Below are 16,912 nucleotides of genomic sequence, written 5' to 3'. Positions count from 1 at the left end.
ACGAAAGCCTTGTCAAATGTGTGTTTCTTTAGGTTCATGGTACAGAGGAAGGGTCACACTACCACCAGGGTCATAAAACTACCCCTGGAAATGCCCAAAACTCTTACGAAAGCCTTGTCAATTCTCATATAATGAAGCTCTATTTATCATGTCATAAGATAAAAATGCCCATTATGTAAATGATTGCTCCGTGTGAAGAGTTTAGCAAAGAACTGTGATATTATTGATCGTTTTCAAGTGAGTTGATTATGATATTGCAAGCATGGGCTGTGCGCCGACTCCGAGCTGGGATTCGAACCCATGCCCACGGATTTGTAGCTATGAATGGATAGGCACGCTAGCTACTGCACCACGGAGCCCTTCCCTATGCGTATGCCCTATTTGAAAGATTATGAATGATTTTCACCCCATTTTTTCCATTCACTCCCTTCACTGTCATTTTTCGTATCCATGTCTGTTCTCCGAGGGAATGTTTGGGCCTATATATCGTCAAGGTGATTATAATATGACAGCCACTCCCATATTTTATTCTACAACAATTAGATAGGAAATACATGGAAGACCGTAAACTCACCATTGCCAGATTATCGTACTCAGAGCATTGTGTTTACCGGTTTCTAACGCCTAACTATTGCCAAGAAACATCAGGAATTAACTATTTTAACGATGATTATAAGTTTATCTCCTCACTAGGGTCCACGAGACAGTTTTTGGGTCGGAAATCTAAATATAAGAGACTGAGTACGACAATCTGGCAACGTTGGGACTTTTGAGAAACTGTCCCCGTGCCAGGACCGTCCATGGCGCGCCTCAGAAGCACCATGCCAGATTATCGTACTCAGAGCATAGTATTTACCGGTATCTGACGCATAACTATAGCCAGGAAACATGAGAAATCAACCATTCTAACGATAAATATGAATGAAACTCCTTATTTGGGCCCAGGAGACAGTTTAGGGGCCGAAAATTTAAATATAAGCGACTGAGTACGACAATTTAGCACGTAGCTCAGAGGTTTGTTGACAAAGTGAGTACAGCAAGAGCAAGAGCAGGAGCTTGTGGCGAGAGAGAGGCGCCGCGTCAGCTGGGCGGGAACATTTTGCTCCGCCATTCTTACACATTAATGCCTGACATGTGAGGCCGCCACGGAAAGGAAGGACAGGGTGAGTGGCGTGCTTTATGGCGGTACAGTCCAGTCCAGTCCATTAATAAGCATGGGATTGCCTCTGTAATGCCTCCCAGTCATGTCATATTTGAGTCTTGATTGGCGTTGTTGTCTTATAGTTTTGTTATTTTCTCCTTTCTTCTGTTGCTTATTTCCGTGATATAGTTTCTTCTGGTCAAGGTGTCCCCGGGGTCGCTTAAATATGGGTCGCTGGTGTGTCTGGGGTCAAAGGTCATGCTAGGCGTCGAGGCTTATGGCTAGAAGGACTCACTCACTCCATTATCTTCATTCCTTGCATTGTGGCGTTGTGGTGCAGGTTGATTTAGGTGAAGTTAAGCTGGTTTGGGTCAGGTTAAGTTTGGGTATATTTAACTGTTTACGATAAATACATGTAGTTCTTCATGCTGCACTGGGGGGGCTTCGTGGTGCAGTGGTTAGCACACTCGGCTCACAACCGAGAGAGCCTGGGTTCGATTCCCGGGTGGAGTGGAAAAATTTGGGCGGCTTTTCCGATACCCTACGCCCCTGTCCACCTAGCAGTGAATGGGTACCAGGTATTAATCGGGGGTTGTGTCGCGTCTCCTGGGGTCTGTTCCCTTCTCCTATAGTTCCTTCCCCTTCTGTCTCTCTCCGGCATATGACCACAGATGTTGCGCCGACTAAACCAAACTTTCCAACTTTTCCTTTTCCGATACTCTACGCCCCTGTCCACCCAGCAGTGAATGGGGTTGTGTCCCGTCTCCTGGGGTCTGTTCCCTTCTCCTATAATTCCTTCCCCTTCTGTCTCTCTCCGGCATATGACCACAGATGTTGCGCCGACTAAACCAAACTTTCCAACTGTTCCCTTCTCCTATAATTCCTTCCCCTTCTGTCTCTCTCCAGCATATGACCACAGATGTTGCGCCGACTAAACCAAACTTTCCAACTTTTCCTTTTCCGATACCCTACGCCCCTGTCCACCCAGCAGTGAATGGGTACCAGGTATTAATCGGGGGTTGTGTCCCGTCTCCTGGGGTCTGTTCCCTTCTCCTATAATTCCTTCCCCTTCTGTCTCTCTCCGGCATATGACCACAGATGTTGCGCCAACTAAACCAAACTTTCCAACTTTTGTACTGCACTGTTAAATGTTGTCACTGGTAGTCAGGTGTCATGAATTTGGAATTTTACTGAAATTTTACATATCACAAGGTTTCAACAATTTGGCTCCTATTATGTTTACTAGACAGCATCCTGACATCTGGGAAGCCCACTATTGGAGGGTCTACCTACTGATTAAGGAAAACTTACATGAGCCTGTATGATTAACTTTAAGGTCTGTCTCCATTCAGTTAAAAATCATCCTTTTAAATAGCAGGGGTGTGAAGTTGAAGTTAAAATTCTCCGACTGGGAAATTTTGAAGTTGCGACTCTGACTCCGGCCCCCATGCCCTTCCCTCCTCTATTGCAAATCTATTTTTTTTTTAGATATTGCCGGTAGTGCCGGTAGACTCCATTGAGATCCTTTTTCTTACATGTATTTACATCCAAATTACGTGTACTCTATTAGCATCTTCCATTTAGCGTAACCCGTCTCTGGGTCGTGATCTATAGAGTCCCTCATAGAGTCCCGACAACCTAAGATTTGGACGCCATTATTGGGCCTGTGTTTTCGCCGCGCTTTTCAAACACTAGCACACGGTCTCACGGCGAAGACAGGGCCAATAATGGCGTCCAAATCTTAGGCTGTCGGGACTCTATCTATCAAGGGACTCTACAGATCATGACCCAGAAACAGGTTATGCCAAATGGAAAAGGCTTTATATAGACAACATCCAGATAATGTATAAGACTAAAACTTCACAACTTCATTACACGTTTAATGATTACGTTAAGGAGTCGGAGTCGGGGGTATTTTTACCGACTCCGGCCAAAAGTAGCCGACTTCACTGACTCCGACTCCACACCCCGGGTAAATAGTCTTATTTATTTTTTTTCAGATGGCTGAGGAACAAAATCGAGCTTCGTCTCACGGCCATCCGTCTGTGGACCAGCTGCAGCAGGAGCTTCATGGTGCGTACAGTTGAGTGTTCCTCTTTATTCAGGGGGCTTTGTGGTGCAGTGGTTAGCACACTCGGCTCACAACTGAGAGAGCCTGGGTTCGATTCCCGGGTGGAGTGGAAAAATTTGGGCAGCTTTTCCGATACCCTACACCCCTGTCCACCCAGCAGTGAATGGGTACCAGGTATTAATTGGGGATTGTGTCCCGTCTCCTGGGATCTGTTTCCTTCCCCTTCTGTCTCTCTCCGGCATATGACCACAGATGTTGCGCCGACTAAACGAAACTTATCAAAATATCAAAGCATTTGTGATCACAAATGCTTTGATATATATCATGAAATGGTTTGTGTGAGGGGTGATTTTTCTCATTTTTCTCGCTTGGAGGGACCATTAAGAAACAGGATCCACGCTGCTACTGGGTTAAGTATTCAGCTGAAGTGAGTCTCAAAACGAAATATGTTAAGTTGTAGGTAAAATATAAGGGTTCAGTTATGATGCATTTTAGGATTACATATTGAAGCTGCCTTTCTCCATGCAGCTAAGGAGCTACTACTGGAAGCCCTGAGGTATGAAAACAACAGTCTGCGGGATCACAGTGACCGCCACTATGACCCAACACACTCCCAAGACTGGAAGAGCTATGACACCCTCAAGAAGAAGGTAAGGGGCTGCTGGGTCAAAAATGTTACCAGTGTAGTGCAAGATTTTTATTAAGTGTTAAGTGAGGCTCGCACTGGCCGTTAAATTTCTCCCGCCAGAGGGCTATCCCACTGCTGCCACCAGTGTAATGCTCCGCGGATCTCACGGAGGTTATGGGCCGTATTTTAAGACACCTCCGCTTCTCACATCAACTATTTCTAAAGGTCAAAGAGTGGATCAATTGGGTTTTCATGAGTGTTTTTTAAGGTTCATGGCACAGGAGAAGGGTCAAACTACCACCAGGGTCATAGAACTACCCCTGGAAAGGCCTACAGCTCCTACAAAAGCCCTGTCAAATATGTGAACTTGGGCAACGAAATGTTTTAAAATATGACCCTCACTCTACCTGTACCGGGGGCTTCGTGGTGCAGTGGTTAGCACACTCAGCTCACAACCAAGACAGCCCGGGTTCGATTCCCGGGCGGAGTGGAAAAATTTGGGTGGCTTTTCCGATACCCTACGCCCCTGTCCACCCAGCAGTGAATGGGTACCAGGTATTAATTGGGGGTTGTGTCCCGTCTCCTGGGGTCTGTTCCCTTCTCCTGGGATCTCTTTCCTTCCCCTTCTGTCTCTCTCCGGCATATGACCACAGATGTTGCGCCGACTAAACCAAACTTTCCTTCCTTCCCCTTCTGTCTCTCTCCGGCATATGACCACAGATGTTGCGCCGACTAAACCAAACTTTCCTTCCTTCCCCTTCTGTCTCTCTCCGGCATATGACCACAGATGTTGCGCCGACTAAACCAAACTTTCCTTCCTTCCCCTTCTGTCTCTCTCCGGCATATGACCACAGATGTTGCGCCGACTAAACCAAACTTTCCTTCCTTCCCCTTCTGTCTCTCTCCGGCATATGACCACAGATGTTGCGCCGACTAAACAAAACTTTCCAACTTTTTTCCAGATGGTGGAGTACCAGACCGCCTTGGAGCAGCGCGACCACATCATTGGTCAGTTGGAGGGAGGCATCAAGCAGCTCATGCAAAAGAACTTGGAGTCAGAAGCTAAAGGGAGGAAAGCTGAGGAACACTACTCTGGAGAGGTGAGTGGAGCATCGCCAGACCATGCATGCGTCGAAGCCAGAAATATATCTTAAAAGTTAACCTGGTAGCAGCGGGGACCATGTTTCTTAATGGTCCCTCTAAGCGAGAAAACTGAGAAAAAATCACCCCTCACACAAGCCATTTCATAATATATATCAAAGCATTTGTGATCAGTTTGGGGGTTTATATCATGGCACAAATTTGGCCCGTCGCTGCTACATGGTAAAGCCACAAATTTGGCCCGTCGCTGCTACATGGTAAAGCCACAAATTTGGCCCATCGCTGCTTCACGGTAAAGCCACAAATTTGGCCCGTCGCTGCTATCGGGTTAAAAATCTCCCCTGTGATAGGATTGGGAATGTATGTTAACAGTAAAGACTTGAAAGGTTCTAAAAGCTGAGAAAACCTTGCCAGTAAAATGGTGTCTTAACAACCCACTTAGGAACATGTATATAGCTCCTCCTCATGCTCACAACCTTGCAAGGCTCCTCCAGAAATGTGAGGGCGCTTCGTGGTGCAGTGGTTAGCACACTCCGCTTACAACTGAGAGAGCCCGGGTTCGATTCCCGGGCGGTGTGAAAAAATTTGGGCGGCTTTTCCGATACCCTACGCCCCTGTCCTCCCAGCAGTGAATGGGTACCAGGTATTAATCGAGGGTTGTGTCCCGTCTCCTGGGGTCTGTTCCCTTCTCCTATAATTCCTTCCCCTTCTGTCTCTCTCCGGCATATGACCACAGATGTTGCGCTGACTAAACCAAACTTTCCAACTGTTCCCTTCTCCTATAATTCCTTCCCCTTCTGTCTCTCTCCGGCATATGACCACAGATGTTGCGCCGACTAAACGAATCTGTCCAACTTTTTCCTCTTTGTTTTCCCCTCAGATTCAGACGTTGGCCCAGCAAGTGCAGGAGCTGACGGCACAGCTTTCCCTCACATCCTACCAGCACCAGGCCAACATGAGGGCCGCCCAGGAGCACTTCAACCAGCAGCTTGCCGCCTCAAAGGATCACATGAGGTATTGTGGAGTGGCTGAATCATCTCAAAATCATCAGTGTCAGCCTTCTTCTTCTTCTTCTTCTCCTTCTCTTTCCTCATCTTCTGCTTCTTCTTCTTGTGGTCCATCCTTCTTGATGAGGGGGCTTCGTGGTGCAGTGGTTAGCACACTCGGCTCACAACCGAGAGAGCCCGGGTTCGATTCCCCGGCGGAGTGGAAAAATTTGGGCGGCTTTTCCGATACCCTACGCCCCTGTCCACCCAGCAGTGAATGGGTACCAGGTATTAATCGGGGGTTGTGTCCCGTCTCCTGGGGTCTGTTCCCTTCTCCTATGATTCCTTCCCCTTCTGTCTCTCCGGCATATGACCACAGATGTTGCGCCGACTAAACGTAACTTTTTCCTCCTTGATGATAGTGGACTCCATTCTACTTCAACAGCAGTTCTAATATCACCCCCAACTTGCTGTCTGTCCACTGTGACTTATATAGTTTCTGGGTTCCCACTTAAAAGCTCTGATGAATAGTCAACTCTTTGAACTTCCCTCGAGGAGATCAACCATGGCATGTCTCAAACGCTCCATTTTCCTACAGTTCCTTTCCTCAACTCTCCCCCTTCCACCTTGTATGTTCTTCACTCATAAAAACATAAGAACCATTACCAATCCTTCCCCTATCCACCAGTCCCATTACCAATCCTTCCCCTATCCACCAGTCCCATTACCAACCCTTTCCCTATCCCCCAGTCCCATTACCAATCCTTCCCCTATCCCCCAGTCCCATTACCAATCCTTCCCCTATCCACCAGTCCCATTACCAATCCTTCCCCTATCCACCAGTCCCATTACCAACCCTTCCCCTATCCACCAGTCCCATTACCAATCCTTCCCCTATCCACCAGTCCCATTACCAATCCTTCCCTATCCACCAGTCCCATTATCCTTCCCTATCCACCAGTCCCATTACCAACCTTCCCTATCCACCAGTCCCATTACCAACCTTCCCCTATCCACCAGTCCCATTTCCAAGCCTTCCACTATCCACCAGTCCCATTACCAATCCTTCCCCTATCCACCAGTCCCATTACCAATCCTTCCCCTATCCACCAGTCCTATTACCAACCCTTCCCCTATCAACCAGTCCCATTAACAACCCTTCCCTATCCACCAGTCCCATTACCAACCCTTCCCTATCCACCAGTCCCATTACCAATCCTTCCCTATCCACCAGTCCCGTACCAATCCTTCCCTATCCACCAGTCCCATTACCAATCCTTCCCTATCCACCAGTCCCATTACCAACCCTTCCCTATCCACCAGTCCCATTACCAACCCTTCCCTATCCACCAGTCCCATTACCAACCCTTCCCTATCCACCAGTCCCATTACCAATCCTTCCCTATCCACCAGTCCATTACCAATCCTTCCCTATCCACCAGTCCCATTACCAACCTTCCCTATCCACCAGTCCCATTACCAATCCTTCCCTATCCACCAGTCCATTACCAATCCTTCCCTATCCACCAGTTCCATTACCAACTCTTCCCCTATCCACCAGTACCATTACCAAAACTTCCCTATCCACCAGTCCCATTACCAATCCTTCCCTATCCACCAGTCCCATTACCAACCTTCCCTATCCACCAGTCCCATACCAACCCTTCCCTATCCACCAGTCCCATTACCAATCCTTCCCTATCCACCAGTCCCATTACCAATCCTTCCCTATCCACCAGTCCCATTACCAACCCTTCCCTTATCCACCAGTCCCATTACCAATCCTTCCCGTATCCATCAGTCCCATTACCAATTCTTCCTCTATCCACCAGTCCCATTACCAATCCTTCCCCTATCCACCAGTCCCATTACCAACCCTTCCCCTATCCACCAGTCCCATTACCAACCCTTCCCTTATCCACCAGTCCCTTTACCAATCCTTCCCCTATCCACCAGTCCCATTACCAACCCTTCCCCTATCCACCAGTCCCATTACCAATCCTTCCCCTATCCACCAGTCCCATTACCAACCCTTCCCATATCCACCAGTCCCATTACCAAACCTTCACCTATCCACCCGTCCCATTACTAATCCTTCCCTATCCACCAGTCCCATTACCAGCCTTCCCTATCCACCAGTCCCATTACCAACCTTCCCTATCCACCAGTCCCATTACCAACCTTCCCTATCCACCAGTACCTTTACCAATCCTTACCCTATCCACCAGTCCCATTACCAATCCTTCCCCTATCCACCAGTCCCATTACCAATCCTTCCCATATCCACCAGTCCCATTACCAACCCTTCCCCTATCCACCAGTCCCATTACCAACATGTGCCGTATCCACCATTCCCATTACCAACCCTTTCCTTATCCACCAGTCCCATTACCAACACATCCCCTATCCCCCAGTCCTATTAGAAACCCTTCCCCTCTCCACCAGTCCCATTACCAAAACTTCCCCTCTCCACTACTCCCATTCCCAATTCTTCCCCTATCAACCAGTCCCATAACCAGTCCTTCCCTTATCCACCGGTCCCATTACCAACTCTTCCTCTATCCACCAGTCCCATTACCAACCCTTCCCTTATCCACCAGTCCATATAACAGTCCTTCCCCTATCCACCAGTCCCATTACCAACCCTTCCCCTCTCCATCAGTCCCATTACCAATCCTTCCCCTATCCACCAGTCCCATTACCAATCCTTCCCTATCCACAAGTCCCATTACTTATCCTTCACCTTTCCACCAGTCCCATTACCAATCCGTCCCTTATCCACCATTCCCATTACCAATCCTCCCTATCCACCAGTCATTACCAATCCTATCCACCAGTCCCCTTCCCTATCCACCAGTCCCATTACCAATCCTTCCCTATCCACCAGTCCCATTACCAATCCTTCCCCTATCCACCAGTCCCATTACCAATCCTTCCCTATCCACCAGTCCCATTACCAACCCTTCCCTATCCACCAGTCCATTACCAATCCTTCCCTATCCACCAGTCCCATTACCAATCCTTCCCTATCCACCAGTCCCATTACCAACCCTTCCCTATCCACCAGTCCCATTACCAACCCTTCCCTATCCACCAGTCCCATTACCAATCCTTCCCTATCCACCAGTCCCATTACCAACCCTTCCCTATCCACCAGTCCCATTACCAATCCTTCCCTATCCACCAGTCCCATTACCAACCTTCCCTATCCACCAGTCCCATTACCAGCCTTCCCCTATCCACCAGTCCCATTACCAATCCTTCCCTATCCACCAGTCCCATTACCAATCCTTCCCTATCCACCAGTCCCATTACAATCCTTCCCTATCCACCAGTCCCATTACCAACTCTTCCCCTATCCACCGGTCCCATTACCAATCCTTCCCCTATCCACCAGTCCCATTACCAATCCTTCCCCTATCCACCAGTCCCATTACCAACCCTTCCCCTATCCACCAGTCCCATTACCAACCCGTCCCCTATCCACCAGTCCCATTTCCAATCCTTCCCCAATGCACCAGTCCCATTATCAACACTTCCCCTATCCGCAAGTCACATTACCAACCTTTCTCCTATCCACCAGTCCCATTACGAACCCTTCTCCTATCCACCAATCCCATTACTAACCCTTCCCCTCTCCACCAGTCAAATTACCAATCCTTCTCCTATCCACCAGTCCCATTACCAACCCTTCCCCTATCCACCATTCCCAGTACCAATCCTTCCCCTATCCACCAGTCCCATTACCAATCCTTCCCCTATCCACCAGTCCCATTACTAACCCTTCCCCTATCCACCAGTCCCATTACCAATCCTTCCCCTATCCACCATACCCATTACGAAACCTTCCCATATCCACCAGTCCCATTACGAACCCTTCCCATATCCACCAGTCCCATTACCAATCCTTCCCCTCGCCACCAGTCCCATTTCCAATCCTTCCCTATATACCAGATCCCTTACGAATCCATCCCCTATCCACCAGTCCCATTACCAATCCTTCCCCTCTCTACCAGTCCCATTACCAACCCTTCCCCTCTCAACCAGTCCCATTACCAACCCTTCCACTATCCACCAGTCCCATTACCAATCCTTCCCTATCCACCAGTCCCATTACCAACCCTTCCCTATCCACCAGTCCATTACCAACCCTTCCCTATCCACCAGTCCCATTACCAATCCTTCCCTATCCACCAGTCCCATTACCAATCCTTCCCTATCCACCAGTCCCATTACCAACCCTTCCCTATCCACCAGTCCCATTACCAATCCTTCCCTATCCACCAGTCCCATTACCAACCCTTCCCTATCCACCAGTCCCATTACCAATCCTTCCCTATCCACCAGTCCCATTACCAATCCTTCCCTATCCACCAGTCCCATTACCAACCTTCCCTATCCACCAGTCCCATTACCAATCCCCTATCCACCAGTCCCATTACCAACCCTTCCCCTATCCACCAGTCCCATTACCAATCCCTCCCCTATCCACTAGTCCCATTACCAGTCCTTCGGCTATCCTCCAGTCCCATTACCAAACCTTCCCCTATCCACCAGTCCCATTACCAACCCTTCCTATATCCACCTGTCCCATTTCCAATCCTTCCCCTATCCACCAGTCCCATTACCAACCCTTCCCCTATCCACCAGTCCCATTACCAAACATAACCCTATCCACCAGTCCCATTACCAATCCTTCCCCTATCCACCAGTCCCATTACCAATCCTTCCCCTATCCACCAGTCCCATTACCAGCCCTTCCCCTATCCACCAGTCCCATTACCAATCCTTCCTCTATCCACCAGTCCCATTACCAACCCTTCCCCTATCCACCAGTCCCATTACCAACCCTTCCCTATCCACCAGTCCCATTACCAATCCTTCCCCTATCCACCAGTCCCATTACCAATCCTTCCTATCCACCAGTCCCATTACCAACCCTTCCCTATCCACCAGTCCCATACCAATCCTTCCCTATCCACCAGTCCCATTACCAATCCTTCCCTATCCACCAGTCCCATTACCATTCCTTCCCCTATCCACCAGTCCCATTACCAACCCTTCCCTATCCACCAGTCCATTACCAATCCTTCCCCTATCCACCAGTCCCATTACCAGTCCTTCCCTATCCACCAGTCCCATTACCAACCCTTCCCCTATCCACCAGTCCCATTACCAATCCTTCCCCTATCCACCAGTCCCATTACCAATCCTTCCCCTATCCACCAGTCCCATTACCAATCCTTCCCCTATCCACCAGTCCCATTACCAACCCTTCCCATATCCACCAGTCCCATTACCAACCCTTCCCTATCCACCAGTCCCATTACCAATCCTTCCCTATCCACCAGTCCCATTACCAATCCTTCCCTATCCACCAGTCCCATTACCAATCCTTCCCCTATCCACCAGTCCCATTACCAATCCTTCCCTATCCACCAGTCCCATTACCAATCCTTCCCTATCCACCAGTCCCATTACCAATCCTTCCCTATCCACCAGTCCCATTACCAGCTTCCCTATCCACCAGTCCCATTACCAATCCTTCCCTATCCTCCAGTCCCATTACTAATCCTTCCCCTATCCACCAGTCCCATTACCAACCCTTACCCTATACACCAGTCCCATTACCAATCCTTCCCCTATCCACCAGTCCCATTACCAACCTTTCCCTTATCCACCAGTCCCATTACCAGCCTTCCCTATCCACCAGTCCCTTTACCAATCCTTCCCTATCCACCAGTCCCATTACCAATCCTTCCCTATCCACCAGTCCATTACCAACCTTCCCTATCCACCAGTCCATTACCAACCCTTCCCCTATCCACAAGTCCATTTACCAATCCTCCCCTATCCGCCAGTCCCATTACCAACCCTTCCCCTATCCACCAGTCCCATTACCAATCCTTCCCTATCCACCAGTCCCATTACCAATCCTTCCCTATCCACCAGTCCATTACCAACCCTTCCCTATCCACCAGTCCCATTACCAATCCTTCCCTATCCACCAGTCCCATTACCAATCCTTCCCCTATCCACCAGTCCCATTACCAACCCTTCCCTATCCACCAGTCCCATTACCAGCCTTCCCTATCCTTATCACCAGTCCCATTACCAACCCTTCCCCTATCCACCAGTCCCATTACCAACCTTCCCTATCCACCAGTCCCATTACCAATCCTTCCCCTATCCACCAGTCCCACCAACCCTTCCCTATCCACCGGTCCCATTACCAACCCTTCCCCTATCCACCAGTCCCATTACCAACCTTCCCCTATCCACCAGTCCCATTACCAATCCTTCCCTATCCACCAGTCCCATTACCAATCCTTCCCTATCCACCAGTCCCATAATCCTTCCTATCCACCAGTCCCATTACCAATCCTTCCCTATCCACCAGTCCCATTACCAATCCTTCCCCTATCCACCAGTCCCATTACCAATCCTTCCCTATCCACCAGTCCCATTACCAACCTTCCCTATCCACCAGTCCCATTACCAATCCTTCCCTATCCACCAGTCCCATTACCAATCCTTCCCCTATCCACCAGTCCCATTACCAACCCTTCCCTATCCACCAGTCCCATTACCAATCCTTCCCTATCCACCAGTCCCATTACCCTTCCCTATCCACCGGTCCCATTACCAACCCTTCCCTATCCACCAGTCCCATACCAATCCTTCCCTATCCACCAGTCCCATTACCAACCCTTCCCTATCCACCAGTCCCATTACCAATCCTTCCCTATCCACCAGTCCCATTACCAACCCTTCCCTATCCACCAGTCCCATTACCAACCCTTCCCTATCCACCAGTCCCATTACCAACCCTTCCCATCCACCAGTCCCATTACCAATCCTTCCCTATCCACCAGTCCCATTACCAACCCTTCCCCTATCCACCAGTCCCATTACCAGCCTTCCCTATCCACCAGTCCCATTACCAATCCTTCCCTATCCACCAGTCCCATTACCAGCCTTCCCTATCCACCAGTCCCATTACCAGCCTTCCCTATCCACCAGTCCCATTACCAATCCTTCCCTATCCACCAGTCCCATTACCAATCCTTCCCTATCCACCAGTCCCATTACCAACCCTTCCCTATCCACCGGTCCCATTACCAATCCTTCCCTATCCACCGGTCCCATTACCAATCCTTCCCTATCCACCAGTCCCATTACCAATCCTTCTATCCACCAGTCCCATTACCAACCCTTCCCTATCCACCAGTCCCATTACCAACCCTTCCCTATCCACCAGTCCCATTACCAACCCTTCCCTATCCACCAGTCCCATTACCAATCCTTCCCTATCCACCAGTCCCATTACCAATCCTTCCCCTATCCACCAGTCCCATTACCAATCCTTCCCTATCCACCAGTCCCATTACCAATCCTTCCCTATCCACCAGTCCCATTACCAATCCTTCCCTATCCACCAGTCCATTACCAGCCCTTCCCTATCCACCGGTCCATTACCAATCCTTCCCTATCCACCGGTCCCATACCAATCCCCTATCCACCGGTCCCATTACCAATCCTTCCCTATCCACCAGTCCCATTACCAATCCTTCCCTATCCACCAGTCCCATTACCAACCCTTCCCTATCCACCAGTCCCATTACCAGTCCTTCCCCTATCCACCAGTCCCATTACCAACCCTTCCCTATCCACCGGTCCCATTACCAACCCTTCCCTATCCACCAGTCCCATTACCACCTTCCCTATCCACCAGTCCCATTACCACTCCTTCCCCTATCCACCGGTCCCATTACCAACCCTTCCCTATCCACCGGTCCATTACCAGCCCTTCCCTATCCACCAGTCCCATTACCAATCCTTCCCTATCCACAGTCCCATTACCAATCCTTCCCTATCCACCAGTCCCATTACCAACCTTCCCCTATCCACCAGTCCCATTGCCAACCTTCCCTATCCACCAGTCCCATTACCAATCCTTCCCTATCCACCAGTCCCATTACCAATCCTTCCCCATCCACCAGTCCATTACCAATCCTTCCCCTATCCACCAGTCCCGTACCAACCCCTATCCACCAGTCCCATTACCAATCCTTCCCTATCCACCAGTCCCATTACCAACCCTTCTATCCACCAGTCCCATTACCAGCCCTTCCCCTATCAACCAGTCCCATTACCAATCCTTACCCTATCCACCAGTCCCATTACCAATCCTTCCCTATCCACCAGTCCCGTACCAACCCTTCCCTATCCACCAGTCCCATTACCAACCTTCCCTATCCACCAGTCCCATTACCAATCCTTCCCTATCCACCAGTCCCATTACAATCCTTCCCTATCCACCAGTCCCTTTACCAGCCCTTCCCCTATCCACCAGTCCCATTACCAACCCTTCTCCTATCCACCAGTCCCTTTACCAATCCTTCTATCCACCAGTCCCATTGCAAACCTTCCCTATCACAGTCCATTACCAACCTTCCCCTATCCACCAGTCCCATTACCAATCCTTCCCTATCCACCAGTCCATTGCCAACCCTTCCCTATCCACCAGTCCCGTACCAACCTTCCCTATCCACCAGTCCCATACCAACCACAGTCCATTCCTTCCTATCTGGTCATTACCTTCCTTATCCACCAGTCCCTTACCAATCCTTCCCCTATCCACCAGTCCATTACCAATCCTTCCCTATCCACCAGTCCAGCTACCTTCTTCTGGCCTTGTCCATTACCAATCCTTCCCTATCCACCAGTCCCATTACCAACCTTCCCTATCCACCTTCCCAGTCCCATTACCAATCCTTCCCTATCCACCAGTCCCCTTACCAACCTTCCCCTATCCACCAGTCCCATTACCAACCCTTCCCTGTACTGGTCCAGCCCCTGCTTCTATCACGGTCACGTACCTTCCCCTATCCACCAGTCCCATTACCAACCTTCCCTATCCACCAGTCCCATTACCAACCCTTCCCTATCCACCAGTCCCATTACCAATCCTTCCCTATCCACCAGTCCCATTACCCAACCTTCCCCATCCACCGGTCCCATTACCAACCTTCCCCTATCCACCAGTCCCATTACCAATCACCCTATCCACCAGTCCATTACCAATCCTTCCCTATCCACCAGTCCCTTACCAACCCTTCCTATCCACCAGTCCCTTACCAATCCTTCCTATCCACCAGTCCCATTACCAATCCTTCCCTATCCACCAGTTCCGTACCAATCCTTCCCCTAGTCTATCCACCAGTCCATTGTGCCTATCCTGCACCAACCCTTCCCCTATCCACCAGTCCCGTACCAACCCTTCCCTATCCACCGGTCCCATTACCAACCTTCCTATCCACCAGTCCCATTACCAATCCTTCCCTATCCACCAGTCCCATTGCAATCCTCCCCTATCCACCAGTCCCATTACCAACCCTTTATCACCGTTACAACCTTCCAGTCGTACCAGTATTTTATCCACCGGTCCCATTACCAACCCTTCCTATCCACCAGTCCCATTACCAATCCTTCCCTATCCACCAGTCCCATTACCAATCCTTCCCTATCCACCAGTCCCGTACCAACCCTTCCCGCACTTATCCACCAGTCATTACCAATCCTTCCCTATCCACCAGTCCCATTACCAATCCTTCCCTATCCACCAGTCCCATTACCAATCCTTCCCTATCCACCAGTCCCATTAATTAACCCCTTCCCTATCCACCAGTCCCATTACCAATCCTTCCCTATCCACCAGTCCCGTACAATCCTTCCCTATCCACCAGTCCATTACCAACCTTCCCTATCCACCAGTCCCATTACCAATCCTTCCCTATCCACCAGTCCATTACCAATCCTTCTATCCACCAGTCCCATTACCAATCCCCCTATCCACAGTCCCATTACCAACCCTTCCCTATCCACCAGTCCTTTACCCTTCCCCTATCCACCAGTCCCATTACCAACCCTTCCCTATCCACCAGTCCCATTACCAATCCTTCCTATCCACCAGTCCCATTACCAATCCTTCCTATCCACCAGTCCCATTACCAACCTTCCCCTATCCACCAATCCCATTACCAAGCTTGTCCACCGGTCCTTCCCTATCCACCAGTCCCATTACCAATCCTTCCCTATCCACCAGTCCATTACCAATCCTTCCCTATCCACCAGTCCCATTACCAATCCTTCCCTATCCACCAGTCCCATTACCAACCTTCCCTATCCACCAGTCCCATTACCAATCCTTCCCTATCCACCAGTCCCATTACCAATCCTTCCCTATCCACCAGTCCAATACCAACCCTCCCCTATCCACCGGTCCCATTACCAATCCTTCCCTATCCACCAGTCCCATTACCAATCCTTCCCTATCCACCAGTCCCATTACCGTCCTTCCCTATCCACCAGTCCATTACCAATCCTTCCCCTAATCAATCAACCCTATCCACCAGTCCATTACCAATCCTTCCCGTACCAACCCCTTCCCTATCCACCAGTCCATTACCAATCCTTCCCTATCCACCAGTCCCGTACCAGTCCTTCCCTATCCACCAGTCCCATTACCAGCCTTCCCTATCCACCAGTCCCATTACCAACCTTCCCTATCCACCGGTCCCATTCCTTGCCCTATCACCAGTCCATTACCAATCCTTCCCTATCCACCAGTCCCATTACCAATCCTTCCTATCCACCAGTCCCATTACCAACCCTTCCCTATCCACCAGTCCCCATTACCAATCCCTTCCCCTATCCACCAGTCCCATTACCAATCCTTCCCTATCCACCGGTCCCATTACCAATCCCCCTATCACAGTCCCCTTCCTGGCTTCCCTATCCACCAGTCCCATTACCAACCCTTCCCTATCCACCAGTCCCATTACCAATCCTTCCCCTATCCAGCGGTCCCATTACCAATCCGTCCCCTATCCACCAGTCCCGTACCAACCCTTCCTATCCACCAGTCCCATTACCAATCCTTCCCTTATCCACAGGTCCCATTACCAATCCGTCCCCTATCC

General features: G+C 49.9%; 1 protein-coding gene across 5 annotated transcripts in view; it reads left to right on the top strand.

The window, feature by feature from the left end:
- The first annotated feature begins 1,037 nt into the window (after positions 1–1,037).
- The window catches only part of LOC126987741 (A-kinase anchor protein 9-like), a 139,402-nt gene continuing 123,527 nt past the window's right edge, over positions 1,038–16,912 (top strand). For all 5 annotated transcript variants that reach the window (XM_050845047.1, XM_050845054.1, XM_050845041.1 and 2 more), the window contains exons 1-5: positions 1,038–1,163; positions 3,142–3,214; positions 3,741–3,862; positions 4,803–4,940; positions 5,822–5,955. In XM_050845047.1, the coding sequence (XP_050701004.1) occupies positions 3,142–3,214; positions 3,741–3,862; positions 4,803–4,940; positions 5,822–5,955 (467 nt within the window). In that variant the 5' untranslated portion in view covers positions 1,038–1,163. The remainder of the gene's footprint in view (positions 1,164–3,141; positions 3,215–3,740; positions 3,863–4,802; positions 4,941–5,821; positions 5,956–16,912) is intronic.

Source organism: Eriocheir sinensis, chromosome 6, assembly GCF_024679095.1.
Source record: "Eriocheir sinensis breed Jianghai 21 chromosome 6, ASM2467909v1, whole genome shotgun sequence".
Lineage (NCBI taxonomy): Eukaryota > Metazoa > Arthropoda > Malacostraca > Decapoda > Varunidae > Eriocheir > Eriocheir sinensis.
Note: the sequence above shows the minus strand (reverse complement) of the source record. Positions and strands in the feature narration are given on the sequence as shown.